The following is a 19,431-nucleotide window of genomic DNA, read 5'->3' on the forward strand; positions in this document are numbered from 1 at the left end:
ATTTTTTTATAAATACATGGGACAAACAAATCGAACAAAGACACTGATTTAATGTACTTGTTTCTCTTGAGGCCGACTACAATGACACGACAAAAATAATTCTACAGAAAAATGAGGCGGAATCTGGTCAACAAGACCATTTGTTTTTCAAAGTAAAACTAGTCAAACAAAGAATTCATTCACAACACTTCCTTCTTTGTTGGTCCAAGACGCCTAAAGAGGAAACAAAGATACAATTACAAACATGTACATGTACCTTTTTTAGACCATTCAGTTGCTACAATAACACGCATTGGATCAACAGTAAACTGATCTCACCATTATCCTGGTTTTAGGTCACTGGCTGAGGAGACATCAGGTCAAAATCGGAGAGATTTCGTGCAACCCAAACACCGGCTGCAAACAAGCCCAGGTTGACCATTAGATTCCTGGAAAATAAAAGTGATAAAGCAGGCACATGAGTCACAATTGACACGGTTAAAGCTTTAAACAAAAAGGGAACAAATCATATATCATTCTTAAGTCAGCTGAAAATAAAATAGTGCATGGCAAGATAGTTAATTCTAGGATTAACAGTTGATAACGTGTGTGATCATTTGATAAAACGTATCATCGCCTTACGAGTGGATTTTTGTGGCATAATTGATTATCTAAATGATACCAGATGACGGTCATAACACCACATAAAACCTTCGCATTTCTTAGACGGTAAAAGGAAGAGAGGAATGGGATACGACCCCCACTCACAAAGTGACGTAGAAAAGTATTAGGGATGCCTCAACGTGAGCATTTTAAGAAGCATCCCTTAAACGTTGCATCTGTGACCACATGAAGAACGCGTGTGGCCGTTACAACTGTCGTCGGAAATGACCTTACACATTTGAGAAACCAGGTACAGCAATTCCTTGCTCATTAACGACATGTAGAGTATTCACCGACGGCTACACATACGCAAGAAGGCAGTATAGTCCAATATACGAGCTCTGTGTATTTACTCTGCTAACGCCGCATTTTCACAAAACTGAAAATGGACAAGGACGAATCCCCCTGACGTCAGTGTGTGTGCTAACGTTAGCCACCGCGGCTAACAACCACACCGCTCAAACACCCCTCGTTCATCCACGTTTACTCACCTCCTGAAGTCGTTTCTGTCCGTTACAAAACGACAAGCTGTGCCGATCCACTCCGTCACAGTGGCAGAAGGACCCTTTTTAACGCTTGCTCCACTCATGTTGCTAGCGTGCGCGCGGCAGACAGAACTAAGTTAGAAACAACGAGGGGACCCGGCAGGAGGAAGAGTTAAGGTGTAACACCGCGACGGAGAGCGATAAAGCTCAATCTTCACGCGCCCTCAACTCTACTCACTTTAGTTATATGTCCAAAGATGTCTGCTACCAGGTACCGTCGGTTCCTGAAGCTGTGCGAGGAATGGCCCCGAGACGAGGCCAAGAAAGCACGGGATTTGGGAACATTCCTGCGACAGAGGGTGGCCTCGGCCTTCCGCGAGGGTGAAAACACGCAGGTGACGTTACTTATTCAACGTTAGCACAGCGAGCTAACGTTAAGTGGATAACGCGCTAACTGCCGTCGACCTTGCCTGTGTGTTGACGGATAAGTTACCTGTGAAGCCCCTTTAGGATCAACATTGTAATCGACAGTTACCTTTTCACATGATTTAGAGAGGCTTTCATCACGTTGACATTGTTTCGTTATTGTTTGTGTAATAGCATTCCGTTTTGAGGTGACTTGTACTTAGTAGTTCTAATTTCTACCACTATACGTACTGTACTATTTTGATAGTATCTTTTAGTATTTAGTATATTCAGTTTCTATTTTTAATTTCTCACATTCCCTCTCATCTTTAACAACAACACTACTTGTATTTTTCTGTTCAACTTTTCAAATAAATTGAGCGTATAAAACATGTACACTTCAAGAACAAAACAAACACATTTCATCTTTTTGCACAGTGTTCTTTTAGCAAATGGTGGTACAACGACTAAAGTTCAGAATTTTCATTCAAATCTGCCTATTCCCCCTTTCATATTGTTCCATGTTTCCCATCAGATCTCCGATCCAGAGAAGTGTGACCTCATGTATGAAAGCTTGGCCCGTATTAATGGTAATTTCTACAGACAACGAGTAAGTACAGAATATTGTTCACTTATTTCATGTGTTTCTGTATCTGCTGCATCCACCGTAGCAAGTAGTCCTCAAAACAACGTATTCACTCAACTGTTCGGAGCGTAAATGCATTACGAGACTGAATTTAAAGCAAACATGTCTCTCTATCTGCTAACAGTTCCCCCGTGTAAGAGACACAAGCTTCACTGGAGTTACAGCAGAGGAGTGTAAACTGCTTCTGTCAGGTATCAACCCGCAGCATCTCAATTATGTTTGTGTTTATGTATTGTATCCATTTCTACTACAGTTAACTTTATTTTCATTGTATAGGAAATGTGCAGCAGATGGACGAGGAAAAAAAGGGTTTGTGGACGACGTTAATGCAGAAGTTCTCCAAATCACCAGAAGATGTTCCAGAAAAAACTCCTGAAAAATAGCACTTTCTCTCTCACTCTTTTCTTTTCTCTTTACACACATGGAAATAAAGTTTATTGTTGTTGATTCTACGGACTGTTAAGTTATTGTTATAACATATTGGGTTGGTCTAAAACTATTTTACCACTGCATGTCTTATTGTGTCATTTCAGCTTTTATGGGATCAAAGCACTATAAAATATAAAGAATGGTGAAAGAATTCCCAACACATTTAAATTAGACTAAAAGGACTTTATAGAGTTACATTTTAAGATGAAATCTTTCTGCACCAAGAAGTGTTTGTTTTTGTGCTCATACTTTAATTATTTCAAGAATGTGACTCATTTTACTGAAGTTTAGTCAAATCCTCAGTTGTGAGCCAAGGAAAATATTTTAGTTTTGAGCTCTTTTTTTGGGGGGGGAAGAATTGAACGTAATTCAGAACAATTATTTCACACATTACAGAGTTAATTAAAAGCAAAAAATAACTGACTACTCGTGTGTTGACTTATCTTTTCGCTCATATTCAAAATGTGTAAATCTTGCTGGATATTGAGCTAATTGCCTGCTCTGACAAAAAGTGATAAAATGGATATACATCTTAAAACATTTACTCAACCAGTACAGATATTTGAAACCGTGATAATTTACCAGCAAAGCAGTAAGAGTGAATGCTCTTCCTTGCAGGATCTATGAGATTTGGGTAACAAAACAATGGCAGATCAGATGCAAGGTTTCCCCATCCTTTAATATGCTGCAGATGACTATAAACAAACTGCTAGACATACAATGGAAACACTATCTGGTTCCTACTCTTCTTTCTCCTCACGGTTGTCTCTCCATATGCAGTAGTTGAGAGAAGTAGCGAGGCACAGCCAGGTCAGGTAGGGTGCCATCAGCAGCGTGGCAGTGCGGCTGATGGGATACCAAGACACCATGGTGGCTCCAACAGTCCCAGTAAGGAGCACAATTTCCATGAGCGCCTAAATTGGGCAATGAAATAGTTTTAGACGGATGTGGGATGTTAAGACGATCTCCCTCATATTGCTATGTGGTAAGAAACAATACAGTTTATGTTTGAAACTTACCAATTTCAGCTTGTGCGCGCGAAAGAAAATGGGAGTCCAGGCCCAGTTCAGAGCTAGCTGCATCGCATAAAGTCCCAGTGGAACCAGTGCGTCCTCAGTAAAACCTCCCAGCTCTTTCCACACAAGGTAGGAACCATACCTGCATTACAATTTTTTTTTAATTGTATAATTTAGATGAGGTTTCATAACTGAATAAAACAATACAGCAGTTGTAGAGTGCATGAGCCAGTCACGATGATGCTTACCCCATTCCTGTGTACAGACAGGTCCAAACTACAGGGAATGCTGCATTTGGTGGACGCCATGATGGTTTCTGCAGGGTCGGGTACCAGGTCTTCACCTCTTTGCGTGTGATGTAACCGCCGTAGAGCCCCCCCAAGTGTGGAAGGGCCGTCATTCCCAGCATGGGCAGCCACATGTTCTGGGATTACAGCACGACACATTAAAGCTGTGTAACTTCTGCTCAAGCTGAAAACTCAATACTAGTAATGGGGGTGGAAATGTTGCCAATGGATTATTAATACAAAAAACAAGGACAACGAGAGAAGGATGCACATCTGTTCAAATGAGAGAAAATAGAATATATACAATTTATACAGTATAATAACTTCGAAATCAGTATTTAGCATTTAAACATAACAGACACATTGGCTGTTGGCTGTTGGGAGGTATAAAATAATAAAGACCTATAAACTTTAGTCAATAGATACAAAGTTACGATTGTTTTGCCAAAACCACAAAAAGTCACAAGATTGTCGATCTATATACTAAGAAATAACCAAACGCGTTTTATAACCACAGCAAAACATGTTTAACTTACGAGAATGAGTATTGTCTTCGCTTTGTGACAGCAGTGAACGACGCCAACTAAGATAACAGTGAAGTCAATGGTTCAGTAACGTTAGACGAAAGTTATTCAGTTCAAACGTACTGTCATTATGATGACAGTAGCGTAACTGTCGGTTTTTAAGTCACGTACCCCGGAGTCCGTTGTCAGCTCCTCCGCACAGTGCCCAGCGTTGTATTGTTGTGTAAGTGATAATGGTTTCCTGAGATATTTGCAGGCTGGGCGGGCAGGGCCGCCTTATCGCGGCCGTCAGTATTCAACGCTCCCCAACGGACGCGCACGCGCACAACCGCAGACGAACGTTGTGACGTCACGGCCCGGGTGCAAAACTGATTGGTCGCGAGGACAAACTCGAGAGACGACTGACGGTTGGAGGCGTTTTGGTAGCTAGCCAGATACTTAGTTTTTATAACTCCATATAGCGCGGTCCATTTAAAAAAGTCCAAAGTCCGGAAAAATGACCTTACTTCCTGGTCGGCGTGTTTTTACATTCGTCTTTGTTGATTACTCCAAAACACTGGATGGGTGACTGAAGAGGCAGCAGCAGAGATGAAAAAGAGCGTTAAGATAGTTCCCCGCCGTATCTCTTATATTTAGCTTTTGTTCCTAAAATTCTAACTTATATCAATATCATATACATATGGAGTCTCGGAAAAAAATCTTGCAGCATTGAATGATTTAACAAGCGCTCAACACTGAAATCCTTAAAGAACATGTCAAAATACGAAAAAATAAATTAGTTGACATTCTACCTGCAAAATGTACAAATGCTTACCGAGTGGCTATTTTAACTTATTAAGTCTTTGATACAACATATTGTTCTGTTTCATCACCAACAAATAGAAAAGCATTATGTTCTTGTCGTTAGTCTATGTGGAATAATTGTTGATACTTAATATATTGGATAACTATTAAAGTATAGTGGATGGCCTAAAAAAGTTAATAATTTCGTCCTATACGGTAGTTTACAATGGAAATAGCTTTTGTCAAAATTGTCCTTGAGTAAAGTAGCGAATGATTAAAAGAGTTAATGTAGACATAGATGAAATCTTCTAACGAAATCCCCCTCTGGTATCCTAGGAACAACCCCATCTAAGCCCTTTACATTGATCTTTTGACATTTTTATTTTGTTTGGATCAAACAAGCAAGACATAATGTGTTTGTTGGGGGACTTTATAGAAGTGTTCTAAGGTGAATTTTGTTACCTTTGGACATTGGTCAAAACACAGATATTTTACCTAAGAAGCATAAAAACAATACTAGAAATATATAAGATGGGGAATTTTCGAAGTAATAGCATTGCCATATACATCAATGAGTCTAGCAAATGTAGACATGTTCACTATGTGGAATGGCTTTTTCATAATAATGTCTATTATTGTAGACAATAATTTGATGCATATATATGCATCCCTTTAATGTTTCAGCTTAGGGGGATTTGATAATCATGAACATAATGCTAAGTAGACCTTTTTTTATTTCAATTAAGTCTTATCTTCATCAAATTGAATATGCCACACCCATTTGTTGATGATAATTTTGTATTATTAATCTGAATCTAAAAAGTGACAAGTAACTTAAGGTACAAAATGAATGGTTGAGCTTAAGTATATAAGTATTACTAGGCATAACCTAAGAAAAGGTCCCCTTGTTAACAGGAACCACCTGCTGGCTGTAGCTTCATGTTATATATAAACCCAAACCCAAAGAGAAGTGGGCTGATAATCAGCTGGAGGATGACTTTAACAAAACAATTAAAAACAAATAATAGAAATGAACACACTCATGAAGAGAAAATGAACAGGTAGAAATGCTCTCCCCCCCCCCCCCCCTATCCCCCCGTTCCTCCCTCCCTCCCTCCAGCCAGACACACCTTTCCCTGCGTGGTCCTCCAGCGCGTCTTACCTTCTTGTCGGTCCTGTCGGCCTCGTTGTCTGGCGGTGAACTCTCACCCCAGCTGCTCGGGAAATGTCACACAGGCAGAGGCCCGTGCTGCAGTAGGGGGGCGTATAAGGAGGGAAAAAAATAACAACATTTTCTTTTTTCTTTTTTTCATTCCTACAGCTCCGACTGCATTTTTATCCGCGCGAGATCCACATGCCGCCACCAGCAGCAGCACCAGCAGAACCAGCAGAACCAGCAGCTGACAACTAATCGCAGTCTCAATGCTCATTTCGCATTGGACCTAATATATATATAAAGGAGGGGAAAAAACAGGGGGGGGGGGGCGCAAAACCCGTGGCAGACATGTGAGTATCAACGCATCGCCGTGGTCCCGGTTGTGTTTCACGCCGTGGTCTCCTCTCTCCCGGGAGAACAGGCTGTCATTGAGCCGTGTCGTCGTGCGTGTACGTACAGCCGCCTGGTGGCTTTTCACCGGGGGCTGAGCGTGAAGCCTCCGCGGCACACGGAGCCTCGCAGTCGGCTCCGTTTTTTTTTCTTTTTTCGGGGAGGGAGGGAGGGGGGGGGAGCGTTTCTGCGTTGGCTCAGCTAATTGAGCAAAAAAAAAAAAAGGCGGCGATCCCCCCCCCCCCACACACACACACACCCGATGTGAATAGCCCAGATGGAGGGGAAAGCCCGTTCGATCAGTGGATGTATGACTGCTGTCTACGGAGCAACCCGGTGCTCCCCTTTGCTTTTTGTTGAACATCGACCCAAGGTAGCCGAGGAGAATCGGGGGTGTTGTGGAGTCCAGCTCGGCATCTCCAGCCAGATGTGGAGGCCCCGGGTTTAGAGTCCACACTTAATGCGGCGGCGCTGATGTGAAATCGGTCCGTGGGGCTGAGTGAGGCTGACAGGGAGCAGCAATCATAGGAGCAGATGTGAGCACAGGATGGAAGCAAAGGAGGGACATGTAGATGTGTGTGTGTGTGTGTGTGTGTTATGCTCAAGAAGCACCGATGTGTAGTGCTAGTTAAGTCTGTGTTGTTGTTTTTTCATTCATGCTTTGAGGACCCACATGCATAACGCGTCATTTCCAGTGATGGCTTGGCTCTGTTCTGTAAGAGAAAAGGGATAGTGTTCTTTTAGTGATTTGTAAAATATATATATATATATCTGTTTTTGTTTGCGATTGTGTGACAAAATAATCCCAATTATCCTTAACAGGGATCATGCACCGGTCATTTTTTTCTCCCCCAAACCTGAAATACTTCAACTCGTGTTATTAGTCGAAACCCAGTGCTCTGTTTCAAATCCAGATACCACATATTTTATTCATGTCAACATGTTGTGGGACGTGTTGATGTGAATAATCAGCTGACTGTGATTGTAAAAATGAAATGATTCATTTCAGAATACAATTGACAAAGAAACTGAATTTGGGCCATGGCAGATGGTTCTAGTACTCAGTGCTGTAACTTTGTCACTAAAAAGCGATATTGTTAAATCATTTTTTGTGTTTCTGGACATTTTAATATTTCCATAGCGAGGTGACAGGAAAATGAAGGAAGAAAACGAGCGGTTCAGGCCACCAGTGAACCCCGAGTCCACGTATAAAGGTCCTATTTGATGTTTGCTAGTAGGGGAATTGTCTGTACACCAAAGTTCTAAACCCGAATGCCGTTGATGGTTTCAGGAGGGAGAACATGAGGCTTCTCTTCAGGATGTCGGTACAACAAACTAACTGGCTTGTGACGACGATGCCCAGTCGAAGATTCTGGGATTGATCCGTGACTCCCTTTACGCTGATGGCCTGGGCTGAGTAAGACAACTTCTTTATTTATTTTTTGCATGTGCCTGTTCCTTGAAGTTCAAGGTCGCGCTGTCTCGAGTTGGGTAACGTGCACACAGTTGCTTTTCATTGTTGGTCGGTGGGCGATGATGATGATGCTTCGCTGACAGGTTTCAGCTGGCCTGCTGACGCTATGGGGAGCTGTTGGAGCTGTCTGTACAGAGACCCCATTCGAGACAACCACCTCACCAAATTTAAGGTAAATAATCCCACATTTTCCCCTTCAATTCGACACGTTCCTTCGGATGTTTGTGCCGTGTGCTAGCGTGTTCCGTCACAAACACTTCTACGTTCCTCTCCGTCTCAGGTCACGAACGTGGACGATGAGGGCAACGAGCTGGGCTCCGGCGTCATGGAGCTCACCCAGACCGAGCTCATTCTGCACACGCGGAAGAGGGACGCCATCCGATGGCCGTATCTCTGCCTGCGCCGCTACGGCTACGACTCCAACCTGTTCTCCTTTGAGAGCGGCCGGCGCTGTCAGACGGGGCAGGGTGAGCCAGCGCCTCTCCGCTCCATAAATGGACAACATTTAGGTTCATGAGATCAAGACATAGATTTATTGAAATGCAGCCTTAGTAAAAAAAAAAAAAAACCAATGCTTGGTACATTACAATATATCAAATCTAACATCATATCTAGTCCTACAATCCCTTTATCAATATTCCAGAATATATTGCCCAGCAGTTGACCTGATGATGGTTTTTCCTTTTCTAGTTCCATGTACTATTTCAACCATTTGTACGTTACTGGTCATATTTTACTGAGAATGTTGACTTAAAGTGAACGTGAGCTGCACACTGCCCTGACTTACTGAGACACACAATAGAATAGAGGGCTAGTGTCATTAGTTGGACCTATGCTTTTCCTACTGTGATAAATCTCTATAACTCTAGTGGAAAACGTCGCATTCAGTCCACACAGCATCATAACGGCCCGACCCGAGGAACTTTACTGCGACTGCTCGCCATATAGAGCAACGCAACGGACCCGTCGCACAACGTCCTCCATCAAAAGCCTTCCTCAATCACTTCTGTGACCTCGACCCACAGGATGCAAACGGGGGGCTTTCATGTCCCGCAGAGTGCTACAGGGAGGATGTGTTAGCACGCAGATGTTAGCACGCACTGGTTCTCCTTGACAAAAATCCAATAGAGGAGAAGAAGTCATGGGATACGTTTGGTATTCTTGCAGAAACCCCCCCCCCCCCCCCCCCCTTACGGCACTCAGACCGTTAGGTTGGCGTTAGGCTATAAACAAACTAAAGCGCGTGTAACAAGGTTTTAATAGCAAAGGAACATTTGGCGCGATGACGTTTAGCCACCTAAAAGCTTACAAAATCTTTAGGTTGGTATTTACAGATTAATTTTATTGCAAAAAAAACATTTGAAGATCTTAAGCTTGTGTTCAACACAGACCTAATTTTAGGCATTTAATCAAGAAACCAGAAGTTCAGAAATCTTTTACTCATTCAGAACGAGTTGTTTTAACGCGGACATCAGAGCGTGTGAGAAAGTCTTTGTTCATACAGGGGGGGGGGGGGGGGTGATACTTGTGTGTAGATTGAAGATTCATCTGTGCACAGTTGGCCAATGACAGGAACATGTAAAACAGGAGTGAGAGGGTTTTCCACGGCTCTTTGATCATTAAAATAAGTAGTTGTAACATACTGCACTGAACCCTTCCACACGGGAAGAGAAAGAAGAACCATAGTACATTTTATTGTGATGCACTTGTGTTTATCTACAGGACTTGGAGAGTGAATTCATGTGTTCATGTCCTGTTATGGTTACATGACTCCCTGCACCGCAAACCCTTTGTATTGATTATTTATTTATGGTTATTGTGCTGTTGGCTTTAAATATTGCAGTATTGGGGAATTTAGGTGACTATCGATAAGATATTAAACCTTTTTTATGAGTTGGAAGAACAAAATATTACTTGGTAATGAAAGTGAGATATTCAGTAAACTATTGATATTGAGTGTTATCAACAATTACAGTTTCTTATTTGAACTGTGATGTAACCTCTTTCCTTCTGCCACGGTGTAATATGTCTCTTCGTAACCAACAATGTTGTTAATTTTGCGTTTTGATTAGGAATCTTTGCGTTCAAGTGTTCCCGGGCAGAAGAGATCTTCAATCTGCTTCAGGAGCTGATGCAATGCAACAGCATCAACGTGGTGGAAGAATCCATGATGATGAGTCGCAGCGGTCACACCCCAGAGATGGAAATGTCTCGCACACCACAGACTCCCAACAGTGAGTCACACGCACATACGCACACACACACACACACACACACACACACCAGTAAAGCTAATTATACAGTGCAGATTTATTGTAGAACTTGCGTCCAGTAATAAAGCAGTACTTTTTGGATGATTTTTTTTTTTTGTAAGTAAAGATAAGACTGCAGCCATAGACTCTTCATATTGCCTGCTGGGTAATAGGTGAGAAGATGGATTTTGCCTCTTAAGCCGAGCTGAAAGTATTTTGTTTGAAGCTCACGTCTTACATGAAGAATTAGGTTGATTTGTACCCGGTACAGTATAAAATTCAGATTTGATTTAAACGATTTATATTACAAGAAGTCTCAAAACCATAGCCAACAAGCTAATGATGTACTGATCTATCGTGTTCAGAGCATCTAAATACAGGAACAAAAAGGTGACACCGATGTTTACCCGTAAATAGAGTAAAGCCGGTGAAGAGTTGGGTTAGAATTATTAGACTGATGCTGATTCGGCACAACGGCTGGAAATTATATTTATATTATATAATATTTTCACTTTTCTGTAGCCACAATTAATCCTTTTAACCATCTCAGGGTTTGACTATATTTCTAAAGCAAAAAACATTTAAACAACTCTTAATGAAATCATAATACATTTAGGTAATTCAAATAGGAAAAACAAAAGAACTGGATTTTAAATGAAACCATTTTTAATGTTTATTCACATCACTTTAGATTCTATTAACGCATTATTTTCTCTCGGTTCGCAGCATCTTTGCTGAGCCACCACATACAAAAAAGCTGTCTGTGTGTCTTCATATTGTGATAAAAATGTGTGTGCAGCTCCAGCGTTCCCAGTTCAGGCTTTTCCCAACGGATACCCCGGTTACCCAATCAGAGGAGATTCCTCCCAGCCCTCTCTGGCTGACGATCATGGACACGGCCTCATGGGTTTGGAGGACCAGGTAAGACTCTGCTGTGCTGCTCACGGTCCCCTGTATCTGTGCTCGTGCACAGAGTAACCGTATTCCTTGTGCCCCCCCCCCCCCACCCCCAACAGACCCACACCTATGTAAACACTGTTAGTATGGAGGGGGACCTCTCTATGCGTCACTGCGTGCACTCCCTGCCCGAGGTGCGGCCCGGCTCTTTCCCTGAAGCAACACGAGGGGCCATGCCTGTCGGCGGTGCAGGAAATCCCCCGTCCAACCTGCGGTGCTGTCCCCTGGAGGAGCGCAGCGATCCTCAGGTGTTCTTGCAGCCGTCCTCGCAGGAGGTCAAATTCATGCTCGGCCCCACTCCGGCACAGCGCCATCTGCTGGAGAGAGAGAGGGACAGAGAGCGGGAGCGGCATGGGCGAAATCCTCACAGCCTTCAGCCAGCAGACGGTGCAACAGGCTCAGAGACGGAGGGCGACGAGCAGCCTCCGATGCACCTCTGCAGCTCCCACTCCTACCACCACTTCCATCACCACGCGCACCGCCACCCGGGCCTCGAGCACTCGGACAGCTGCCAGAGCGGCGAGCTCACCTACGAGAACATCAACGGGCTGAGGAGCGGCCGCAAGCAGCGGCTGAGCCCGAGCAGCGTGTCGCAGTCTCTGGGCTCGAGCAGCAGCAGCAGCACCGGGGACAGTCACACGCACTCCATGCTGCACCCGCACGCCCTCGGCCCGTCGCCTCTCCCCCCGCAGGGTTACCCCTGCGAGAGGGTCATGGGCGGGGGTCACCGTCGGACAGCTCTGCTCAACTACGAGAACCTGCCCTCCCTCCCGCCGGTGTGGGAGTACAGCGCCCTGCAGCGGGACGACGAGCAGGAGGAGGAAGACGACGAGCAGGATGAGGAGGACTACGAGGAGGAGGAGGAGGACTTTGATGAGTACGAGTTCTCGGAGGGACCCGGGACACCCAATGGGTACCACCAGGACGGTCGGGGCATCCACAGAGATGCCCTGCAGAACTACGTCAACACAGAGCAGGTGCAGCCGCCGCGGCTCCGACACGCCTGCCCCCCGCATCCTCGGCCCTGTCAAGCGGACAGAGGCGGGGGGGTGTTTAGCTTTGATTTCCGCGGACGATCGAGGTCGGGGGTCGGAGGCTGCGAGCACGGCCACATGCCTCCATCCCGGCAGCTGAATTACATCCAGGTGGACCTGGAGGGAGAGCCTCCCTGCCAAGGCCTCAACAGCGGGGGCGCCCAGACGCAGCCACAGCACCAGCGCCCACCACCCAAAACATGTGGCCCGCAGGCACCCCGGCGCAGTGAATGCTACGCGGTCATTGACCTGAAGAAGACCGCCGCCATGTCCAACCTGCAGAAAGCGCTGCCCAGAGACGATGGGACTTCCAGAAAGACTCGCCACAACAGCACGGACCTGCCTCTGTAGACGGTGTTCGGAGTGAGGAGGATCGACCAAGACAGACGAAGGCTTCTCCTCATCCTAGCACACTGGACCCTTCACTGTCATCCATCCAATCAACTGTCGGGCTGACTAATACAGTACAGGTACCTAATTAGAACCTTCTGTGCGTATAAAAAGGAAATGAGAAATCTCTGAGGAGAATTTGCCATTTTATTCTGTGTTATTTATTAGATATGTGTTTGCAGTGTTTACTGCAAATATGTTTGCTGGATATATGGATATTTACATATATACATAAGCAAAAAATGATGTGTATATATGATTTTATGCTTTGCTATGACTTGGAGCAGAGACCTGTGGAAGCTGTCATTGCCATAATGTATCAGCAAATTTTAATTCATAAACCCATCTCCACTCACACATTGATCCTATAATTTAGTTCCTCTACATCAATGGGGCTTTTTGCTTAAATGCTCTGAGAGTCAAACACGTGACCCTCACTACAGGAGTAGTAGAGTAAATGTTGAGATGACGAAAGGTCAATGGTTCCTCCAATATTCATACCTCATCACAAGCATTTTGATCCCGATCTTGCGGCTAGTTATTTGTTACTAGATGCCTACAGAGCATTTTGCACACAATCCTGTGGAATTGTATTTCATCATATCTTAGGGAATGGTTTAATCCTTTTCCAGGAATGAAATGAACAGAAGGGGATGGTGATATCAGCAGAAGTATACTCAAATGAACGATGGTCAAAGTAGCACACATGGATTAAACGGGCTTTGCTCACTCCTCCACATGCAGCAAATGAAAAAAGTAGCATATCATCTTCGATCACACCTCCTGCACGTCACCCCAGACCTGCAGGAGGTCCACGCAGTTTACGCTTGTCACGTTGCACTTTTGACCGTGGGCCACTGAAACGCTTTTTGTCTCTACTCCCCCCCCCCCCCCCCCTGCTGGAGCCACAGGTCGCACCGCGTCCTTTCCACCAAAAGCAGGGGGCCAAATATTTCACGGACACTCGCAGATATGATTTAGTTACATGTTTTGATGGAGAAGACATCAACCTCAAATAGTGGCATTAAGCTATAACCTCACATAAGAAGTGCTGAATCTGTCATTTTTCGGTTATCAGGTGTGAATGGTCTGTTTTTAAAGGGTAATCAAGTCATGAAGTGGCAATTCTTTTGAGGCTATTTATCAATCGTAGTCAGATGTTTATCTATTTATTTATTTATGAATTATTTCATTTTGTAATTGTAATTATTTTGTTTTCCATTTGATGACCAGCTTTTTGTAATCCAGAAATGTGGAGACCAAAGTTTCACCTCAAACTATCGCTGGTGTATTACTGTTATAATTGTGCTTAATTATATTTTGAAAAGGGAAAGAAAAAAAAAAAAGACTATTTATATTTGAAGTGCCAAAACTTATTTGCAAACTGTATGATGAATAAAATCAACCGTGCCATTAGGTTTTATAGAAACCAATAGGACAGATCACAGGCATGAGGTGATAACGTTTAGGACAACAACTTTTTAGAAAAGTCCAACTTTTTAAGGATAGATTAATAGCACATTCCACCTCATCCATATTCACAGGCGTTTGGGAGCGAGATGTAAGAACGATAACCTTGTGGTCTGATAATCACAGCCAGGGTGGTTTTATGCTGCTACATGTACATATTAACAGGTACCGGTTGTCAGGACAACAACATACATATTTGAACCTATGCGATGTCAGATCTTACTCCATATGTTTAATTGCTAATAGAAGTAGCGTAGTTTTACTTCTGAGCAGTAGAAATATTTAATGTACCATTTCAGAGGATGTGTGGTTTGATGGGAGAAGAAGCACGGAGCCACCGATGCTTTCATCTTTTCATCGTTGAGTGCTCACATCAAGGTGATATTTTCATCTGAAGGAGGCTGGTCACATGTTTGAGAGTTATAGATGGCAGTACTATTTAGCTTTCAATCAATAAGGGAGGCAATTATTAAAATTCTTAAATTCTAATTTTTGGGCTTCTGCTGGACACATAATAAACATTTATTAGTGAATCCAGCGATCTTTTGCCAGGTTAATTGGTGCATCTCTTCAAATTGCTTGTTTTGTCTCACCAAAAATCCAAAACCATGAAGTATTCCAACCACAGATATTTGAAACTAAATATTTTAGTGCTACTGGTAAAACGGTAAAAATAATGTGAGCGTTTTTGTTTCTGGTGAACATTCCCAACACAGAAGCTTTACATAACCTCGAAATCAAAAGTTTATGGTTTGTGTATTTGCTTGATTGTCATACTTTAAATATGCCGTTAACAAAAAAGATAAACAGGCCAACTTTTAGAGGAGATTTCTGACTGTATTTGCAGAGATATTGTCATGATACATTGAAATGATGTTTACATTTTTGCAATAATAGGTAAATTATTTTTTGTCGATCTAATTCAGACCAATGTACGAAGTGTGAAAGTGAAATAGTCTATAGAGCTGTGGGCTTAGTGTATTTAATCGCCTGTTCTTCTGTAAATCAGCAGTCTTATTTTTTTATTTCAGGTACAATGTTTACTTTTCAACCTTCATAGTACAATATCAGCTGTGACCGTAAACAAAGACGTGTGTTTTCTTGATTGTCAAACACTGTTTTCTTGAACTTACAGTAACACTCAGTAGGTGGCCATTGCCAGTATTTAAATTACATTTCCTTGTATTAATCTTTTCAAAAAAAAAAAAGTGGCAACGTTTCACACAGGAATCAGAAAGTGTTTCTTAATTTCTCATAACATGGTTACATGTGATCCATTTTTTAAATGTGCAAAGTACCTTTGTCACAACGCAGTAACCTCGCCACCACCACCCGAGCCAGTTAACCGTGGTTACGACATCATTAGCACATACGCCTGTGTTCACTGATTCTGAGACTCCAAAATCAAATAGATGGTTAATGATTGCTTTTCCAAAAAGCGCTCATGTGCTCCTGAGAAGTGCAGCTCCCAACCCCATAACTCACTGGTTTATTATTGGTTTCGGGTTGTCTCGTTTTCATCACCTGCCGTGTTTACGCTCAGAGCGTTTTTCACACAGGTGCCAGTGGAACCGGCGCCGCTCACAGCTGTAATTAGTTCTGCGGGGCAAAGGAAACGTGGAGGTAACACCTCGTAGCGTCGAGATCCCAGAACTGAATTTATTGAATGAGTTGTTTTAACACAAGGGCTTGCTCTGTGATTCATGTACAAACATGAACGCCATTTAGTCCATTAAAAAAAAAGGAGAAAAACATTCTCACCGTGCCTTTCATTTTCAAGGTTGAGTAATATTTCCTTTGCTGTCAAGGAGCGACGCCTGTTGTCAACATAATAAACAAGTAAAGGTACCGCCAGGTCGAAAGGGGCTTTAGTCAAAGTGGTTTTAAACTTCAACAAAAGGGGCCAACTCTTAACAGTTTAAACCATACTTTTTTATTTTATTATGTTTGTTTAAAGAGAGTTTTTGAACGTCTAGAAAAATGCATCAGGGGCAACTGACTAGTCTTAAAATATGTCCACCAGCTACCATGTCTCCTTTATTTATTCTTAAAATGTAAAAAATAATAAATTGTGATTTTATTTTTTTATCAAGAGGACAACAGCAAAATGAAGCTCCAGGAAGTCACTGGCTCTTCTCATTTAATTGATATTAAGTGATATCAACCGTCTCATTGAGCTCTTTGGCATGAAAGTCACTCCGAAGCGTTTCCTTTAGTCGTCATTTCTTTACACGATTCATGGTTTTCATAATCTGTTTAATGCTGACACGGTGTTGATTGGTCGATCATCGTCCGTTATGTAGCATAAAAACGTCACGTGTCCTCGGTGCACTCTGTGAATCCTCGTCGCTTTTTCCATCTCTAACCACTGAAAATGTGAAAAGTACGTCCGATTGAATGAAGATAACGAGGTGAAAGGAGAAAGGGCAGCAACACGGCGTGCACCTTGATGCTACACATCATTCTCATCGGTGGTTCGTGGTCACCAGCATCTCTTACGTGATTCTGTATCATCTTCAAAACATCACAAATGTTGAAATACTTCAACTTCCTGTCCAGGCTATGAGATAGATCTCTGTCAAAATACTGAAAGTATCAGTAAACTGTAATATCTCTGTAATATTCTTATTTATTTTTTATCTGGTGTTTTTTAGTTTTGTGCGAGGGTGGGATCACCGCCGCGGGGTGATGTGCATTTTTGTGTATTTGCATACAGGTTGCATTTGGCCGACCTTTGTGACGAACATATCCATTTACAAATGGACTGAGTGCCAAATGTACGAGAGCATCAGAGAGATCCAGGACCTGTTGAAGGTTTTACCATGCTAAATATTTTTGTACATTTCTTTATGTTTTTGTCTCTGTTTCTTTATAGATTTGTTGTACGTTTCTGTGCTTCTATCCATGGCCTATAAATGAGTATGCTGTGATGGTCTTATCATCTTGATTCATTAGAAGTGAATACAAAAGGTGATGTGCTTCATTTGTTGAACTGTCAAAAATAAATAATTGGGTCATTTTCATTCTTGAATCATTTCACACAACAGATGTATGTTATCTGACCTCCTTTTCATCCCACCCTGTCCCCCCCCCCTGTAAAGATTTGCCTGACATTTGGTAAATTTTACCCTGAATTATAATGTGGATTTGTCCAAAATGTAAAAGTAAATGTAATTCTAATATTAAAATGAAGCTATGAAAATATATAACTGCCACTGAAGAGTGTCTATTTTTTTTTTCTGTACCTCGAACCTTCATTCAATAAATGTGTTGGATTAATAGAAGGCATCTTTCCTCCAGCGTCAAGTACTTCATGTACAAATTGCAGGTGAAATGCTTTGTTATCTCCGGGACATTTATTCCTCTCAGAAGGATCACTGCAGGCCGACACGGTTAAAACGCTTGCAAACCATTGTGTGGATAATCCTTCATTCATCCAGCCGGACAGCGGTGAGGTGGATGTTTGTGCCATTAGGGGCTCAATCATGTGATCCATGTGAACACCATTCAGTAAGAGAAGCCTTTTTGTTAAGGACGTGTACGGCGACTCAACTCTGCAATCCGCCCACTACTTATTTATTTTTACCCAAGCTCTATTTTTTCACTTTTCTGCTCAAAATGAAATCCAAATTTAATTGTTTTTGCGGTTAAACATTGTAGTTCTTTCAGCATGTGATTAGTGTCTGCCGATGTGTAAATCATTTCATTTTGTAATAGTCCATGTCGGCTCTAGTGATTTACAGCAAACTGTAAATATAAATAGAAGCTGTCTGGTCTCGTGTTTGTGTGTCTGTCTTGTTTTATGGTTATTGAGTTATTGTAAAAAAAAAAAAAAAGAGGACCCTCACAAATAAAGCAGAGCTTTTATTGTTTCCACTTTACTTGGCGTCAATTTTGTTAAGCGCGCTCATTGATTTATTTCCTAATAAACGACCAACAGGCAGATAGACATTCTCCACCTGCACCTATTTGGCTCCATGGGAGCACCTGAGTTTGACATGTGAGTGTAAGATACCTTTCCAAACCACTGAATGTATTTAGGCCACATGAAACAGGATCATCTGGAATGTCCACTTTCCTCAGGGTTTTGTCACCACAAAGACGCGTTCCGCCTCCTCGCCGTGTGATAACCAGCGGCGAGGTGTTACGGGGTTGCATGTGACAGGAAATCGGGGCTGGGCTGCACAGACAAAGGGAAAGAGATTTAAGATATAAACAAGTTGTGTTAGCTTCCTAACGAGATGAGCAGTTTCAATGTAAACAGCTGTAATCTCAGTCAAGTGTTACTCAACCGATGCACACATTCAGTAAATGATGCTCGCTGTGATTTGTGGTTAAAGTCCCCCTCATTTCTGAAGACAACACAATGTTGTTTTTGTGTGTGCTTAAAGTGTCTGAACTTGAAGGATTGTAGCAGAGGGGAGGAGTGTGAAGGTCTGCAGTCATCTCTCCTGACTCTTGTGGTGCACAGGTCCTGGATGGAGGACAAGCTGGAGCCTCTCTGCGGCCCTGATGATCCGTTGCAGTCTGTTCCGAAACTTCACAGTGATGGAAGGTCATAGAACCGAGGGGATGATGGCGGAGTGGAACAGGACCAGCAGCTCCTGAGGGAGGCAGGAAGTTCTTCCCTATGGTGTCGGAAGCCCACTTCAGACCCCGTGAGATCCCAGAAACCCGAAGGTCTCCACAGCAGACACAGTGCTGTTGAGTGTGGAAAGGGGGGGGGGGGGCAGAGTTGGCTGGAGGTCACTGTCATCTCCACAGGCTCGAGCCCTTTTCCTGCTTCAAGTACTGAGACGTGATTTGGAAATGAAGCTAATGGTGGAACCGCTGAACTCCTTTCTACACGTCTCTTCCCCTGCAGCTGAGCACCATCCAGACCCACTGCCACAAGTGGATGTACAACAAAAGAAAAATAGCAGTTTGAAAGTCTGTTTCCCCACGGAAAGTTATGACTCAGCCTAGATGAGACTTCACGTTTAATCATGCCAGACAAAAACAACCACAACAAGTAGTGAACATGCTCAACCCCTGTTTATCACAGAAACAATGGGCCCTTCTTTCACTGCACAGAGAGCTTTAGTAATTAGG

At 42.9% G+C, this 19,431-nt stretch overlaps 4 protein-coding genes across 8 annotated transcripts; 2 read left to right on the forward strand and 2 right to left on the reverse strand.

Moving 5' to 3' along the window:
- Nucleotides 1–30: 30 nt before the first annotated feature.
- tomm6 (translocase of outer mitochondrial membrane 6 homolog (yeast)) lies at nucleotides 31–1,364 on the reverse strand. Its single transcript, XM_037490081.2, has 3 exons — nucleotides 1,134–1,364; nucleotides 319–428; nucleotides 31–213 (listed from the first exon to the last, which is right to left on the reverse strand). The coding sequence occupies exons 1-2, from the start codon at nucleotides 1,229–1,231 to the stop codon at nucleotides 332–334; spliced, it is 195 nt and encodes a 64-aa protein (XP_037345978.1). The 5' UTR covers nucleotides 1,232–1,364; the 3' UTR covers nucleotides 31–213; nucleotides 319–331.
- A 20-nt stretch (nucleotides 1,365–1,384) lies between these two features.
- Nucleotides 1,385–2,630, forward strand: LOC119229580 (ubiquinol-cytochrome-c reductase complex assembly factor 2). Its single transcript, XM_037490085.2, has 4 exons — nucleotides 1,385–1,522; nucleotides 2,068–2,142; nucleotides 2,303–2,369; nucleotides 2,455–2,630. The coding sequence occupies exons 1-4, from the start codon at nucleotides 1,385–1,387 to the stop codon at nucleotides 2,559–2,561; spliced, it is 387 nt and encodes a 128-aa protein (XP_037345982.2). The 3' UTR covers nucleotides 2,562–2,630.
- A 637-nt stretch (nucleotides 2,631–3,267) lies between these two features.
- Nucleotides 3,268–6,518, reverse strand: tspo (translocator protein). 3 transcript variants are annotated; one of them, XM_037490083.2, is made up of 5 exons: nucleotides 4,606–4,991; nucleotides 4,447–4,493; nucleotides 3,872–4,047; nucleotides 3,627–3,765; nucleotides 3,268–3,521 (listed from the first exon to the last, which is right to left on the reverse strand). In XM_037490083.2, exons 3-5 carry the CDS (start codon nucleotides 4,042–4,044, stop codon nucleotides 3,348–3,350), a joined length of 486 nt encoding a protein of 161 aa, XP_037345980.1. In that variant the 5' UTR covers nucleotides 4,045–4,047; nucleotides 4,447–4,493; nucleotides 4,606–4,991; the 3' UTR covers nucleotides 3,268–3,347. The 3 variants fall into 3 exon arrangements, with proteins under 3 accessions (XP_037345980.1, XP_037345981.1, XP_037345979.1); XM_037490084.2 differs by lacking the exons at nucleotides 4,447–4,493; nucleotides 4,606–4,991 and adding an exon at nucleotides 6,380–6,518; XM_037490082.2 differs by lacking the exon at nucleotides 4,447–4,493 and having other exon boundaries at nucleotides 4,606–4,990.
- Nucleotides 6,519–6,571: 53 nt separating this feature from the next.
- On the forward strand, nucleotides 6,572–19,007 carry frs3 (fibroblast growth factor receptor substrate 3). Of its 3 annotated transcripts, none has more exons than XM_037490071.2 (7): nucleotides 6,572–6,723; nucleotides 8,055–8,180; nucleotides 8,321–8,409; nucleotides 8,518–8,704; nucleotides 10,310–10,471; nucleotides 11,289–11,410; nucleotides 11,506–16,516. In XM_037490071.2, the coding sequence occupies exons 3-7, from the start codon at nucleotides 8,344–8,346 to the stop codon at nucleotides 12,829–12,831; spliced, it is 1,863 nt and encodes a 620-aa protein (XP_037345968.1). In that variant the 5' UTR covers nucleotides 6,572–6,723; nucleotides 8,055–8,180; nucleotides 8,321–8,343; the 3' UTR covers nucleotides 12,832–16,516. The 3 variants fall into 3 exon arrangements, 2 of the variants coding, with proteins under 2 accessions (XP_037345968.1, XP_037345969.1); XR_009956802.1 differs by lacking the exon at nucleotides 6,572–6,723 and adding an exon at nucleotides 18,812–19,007 and having other exon boundaries at nucleotides 7,014–8,180; nucleotides 11,506–12,950; XM_037490072.2 differs by lacking the exon at nucleotides 6,572–6,723 and adding an exon at nucleotides 7,014–7,299.
- The last annotated feature ends 424 nt before the right edge of the window (nucleotides 19,008–19,431 follow it).

This window comes from Pungitius pungitius, chromosome 8 (assembly GCF_949316345.1).
Source record: "Pungitius pungitius chromosome 8, fPunPun2.1, whole genome shotgun sequence".
Lineage (NCBI taxonomy): Eukaryota > Metazoa > Chordata > Actinopteri > Perciformes > Gasterosteidae > Pungitius > Pungitius pungitius.

Coding starts and splice junctions, on each gene's coding strand:
- tomm6 (XM_037490081.2), bottom strand. CDS start 1,231: ATGAGTGGAGCAAGCGTTAAAAAGGGTCCTTCTGCCACTGTGACGGAG. Junction 429..1,133: donor GACAGAAACGACTTCAGGAG/GTGAGTAAACGT, acceptor TTTATTTTCCAG/GAATCTAATGGTCAACCTGG.
- LOC119229580 (XM_037490085.2), top strand. CDS start 1,385: ATGTCTGCTACCAGGTACCGTCGGTTCCTGAAGCTGTGCGAGGAATGG. Junction 1,523..2,067: donor GCGAGGGTGAAAACACGCAG/GTGACGTTACTT, acceptor GTTTCCCATCAG/ATCTCCGATCCAGAGAAGTG. Junction 2,370..2,454: donor GTGTAAACTGCTTCTGTCAG/GTATCAACCCGC, acceptor TTCATTGTATAG/GAAATGTGCAGCAGATGGAC.
- tspo (XM_037490084.2), bottom strand. CDS start 4,044: ATGTGGCTGCCCATGCTGGGAATGACGGCCCTTCCACACTTGGGGGGG. Junction 3,766..3,871: donor TGTCTGTACACAGGAATGGG/GTAAGCATCATC, acceptor ATTGTAATGCAG/GTATGGTTCCTACCTTGTGT. Junction 3,522..3,626: donor GCGCGCACAAGCTGAAATTG/GTAAGTTTCAAA, acceptor TGCCCAATTTAG/GCGCTCATGGAAATTGTGCT.
- frs3 (XM_037490071.2), top strand. CDS start 8,344: ATGGGGAGCTGTTGGAGCTGTCTGTACAGAGACCCCATTCGAGACAAC. Junction 10,472..11,288: donor CACACCACAGACTCCCAACA/GTGAGTCACACG, acceptor ATGTGTGTGCAG/CTCCAGCGTTCCCAGTTCAG. Junction 11,411..11,505: donor TCATGGGTTTGGAGGACCAG/GTAAGACTCTGC, acceptor CACCCCCAACAG/ACCCACACCTATGTAAACAC.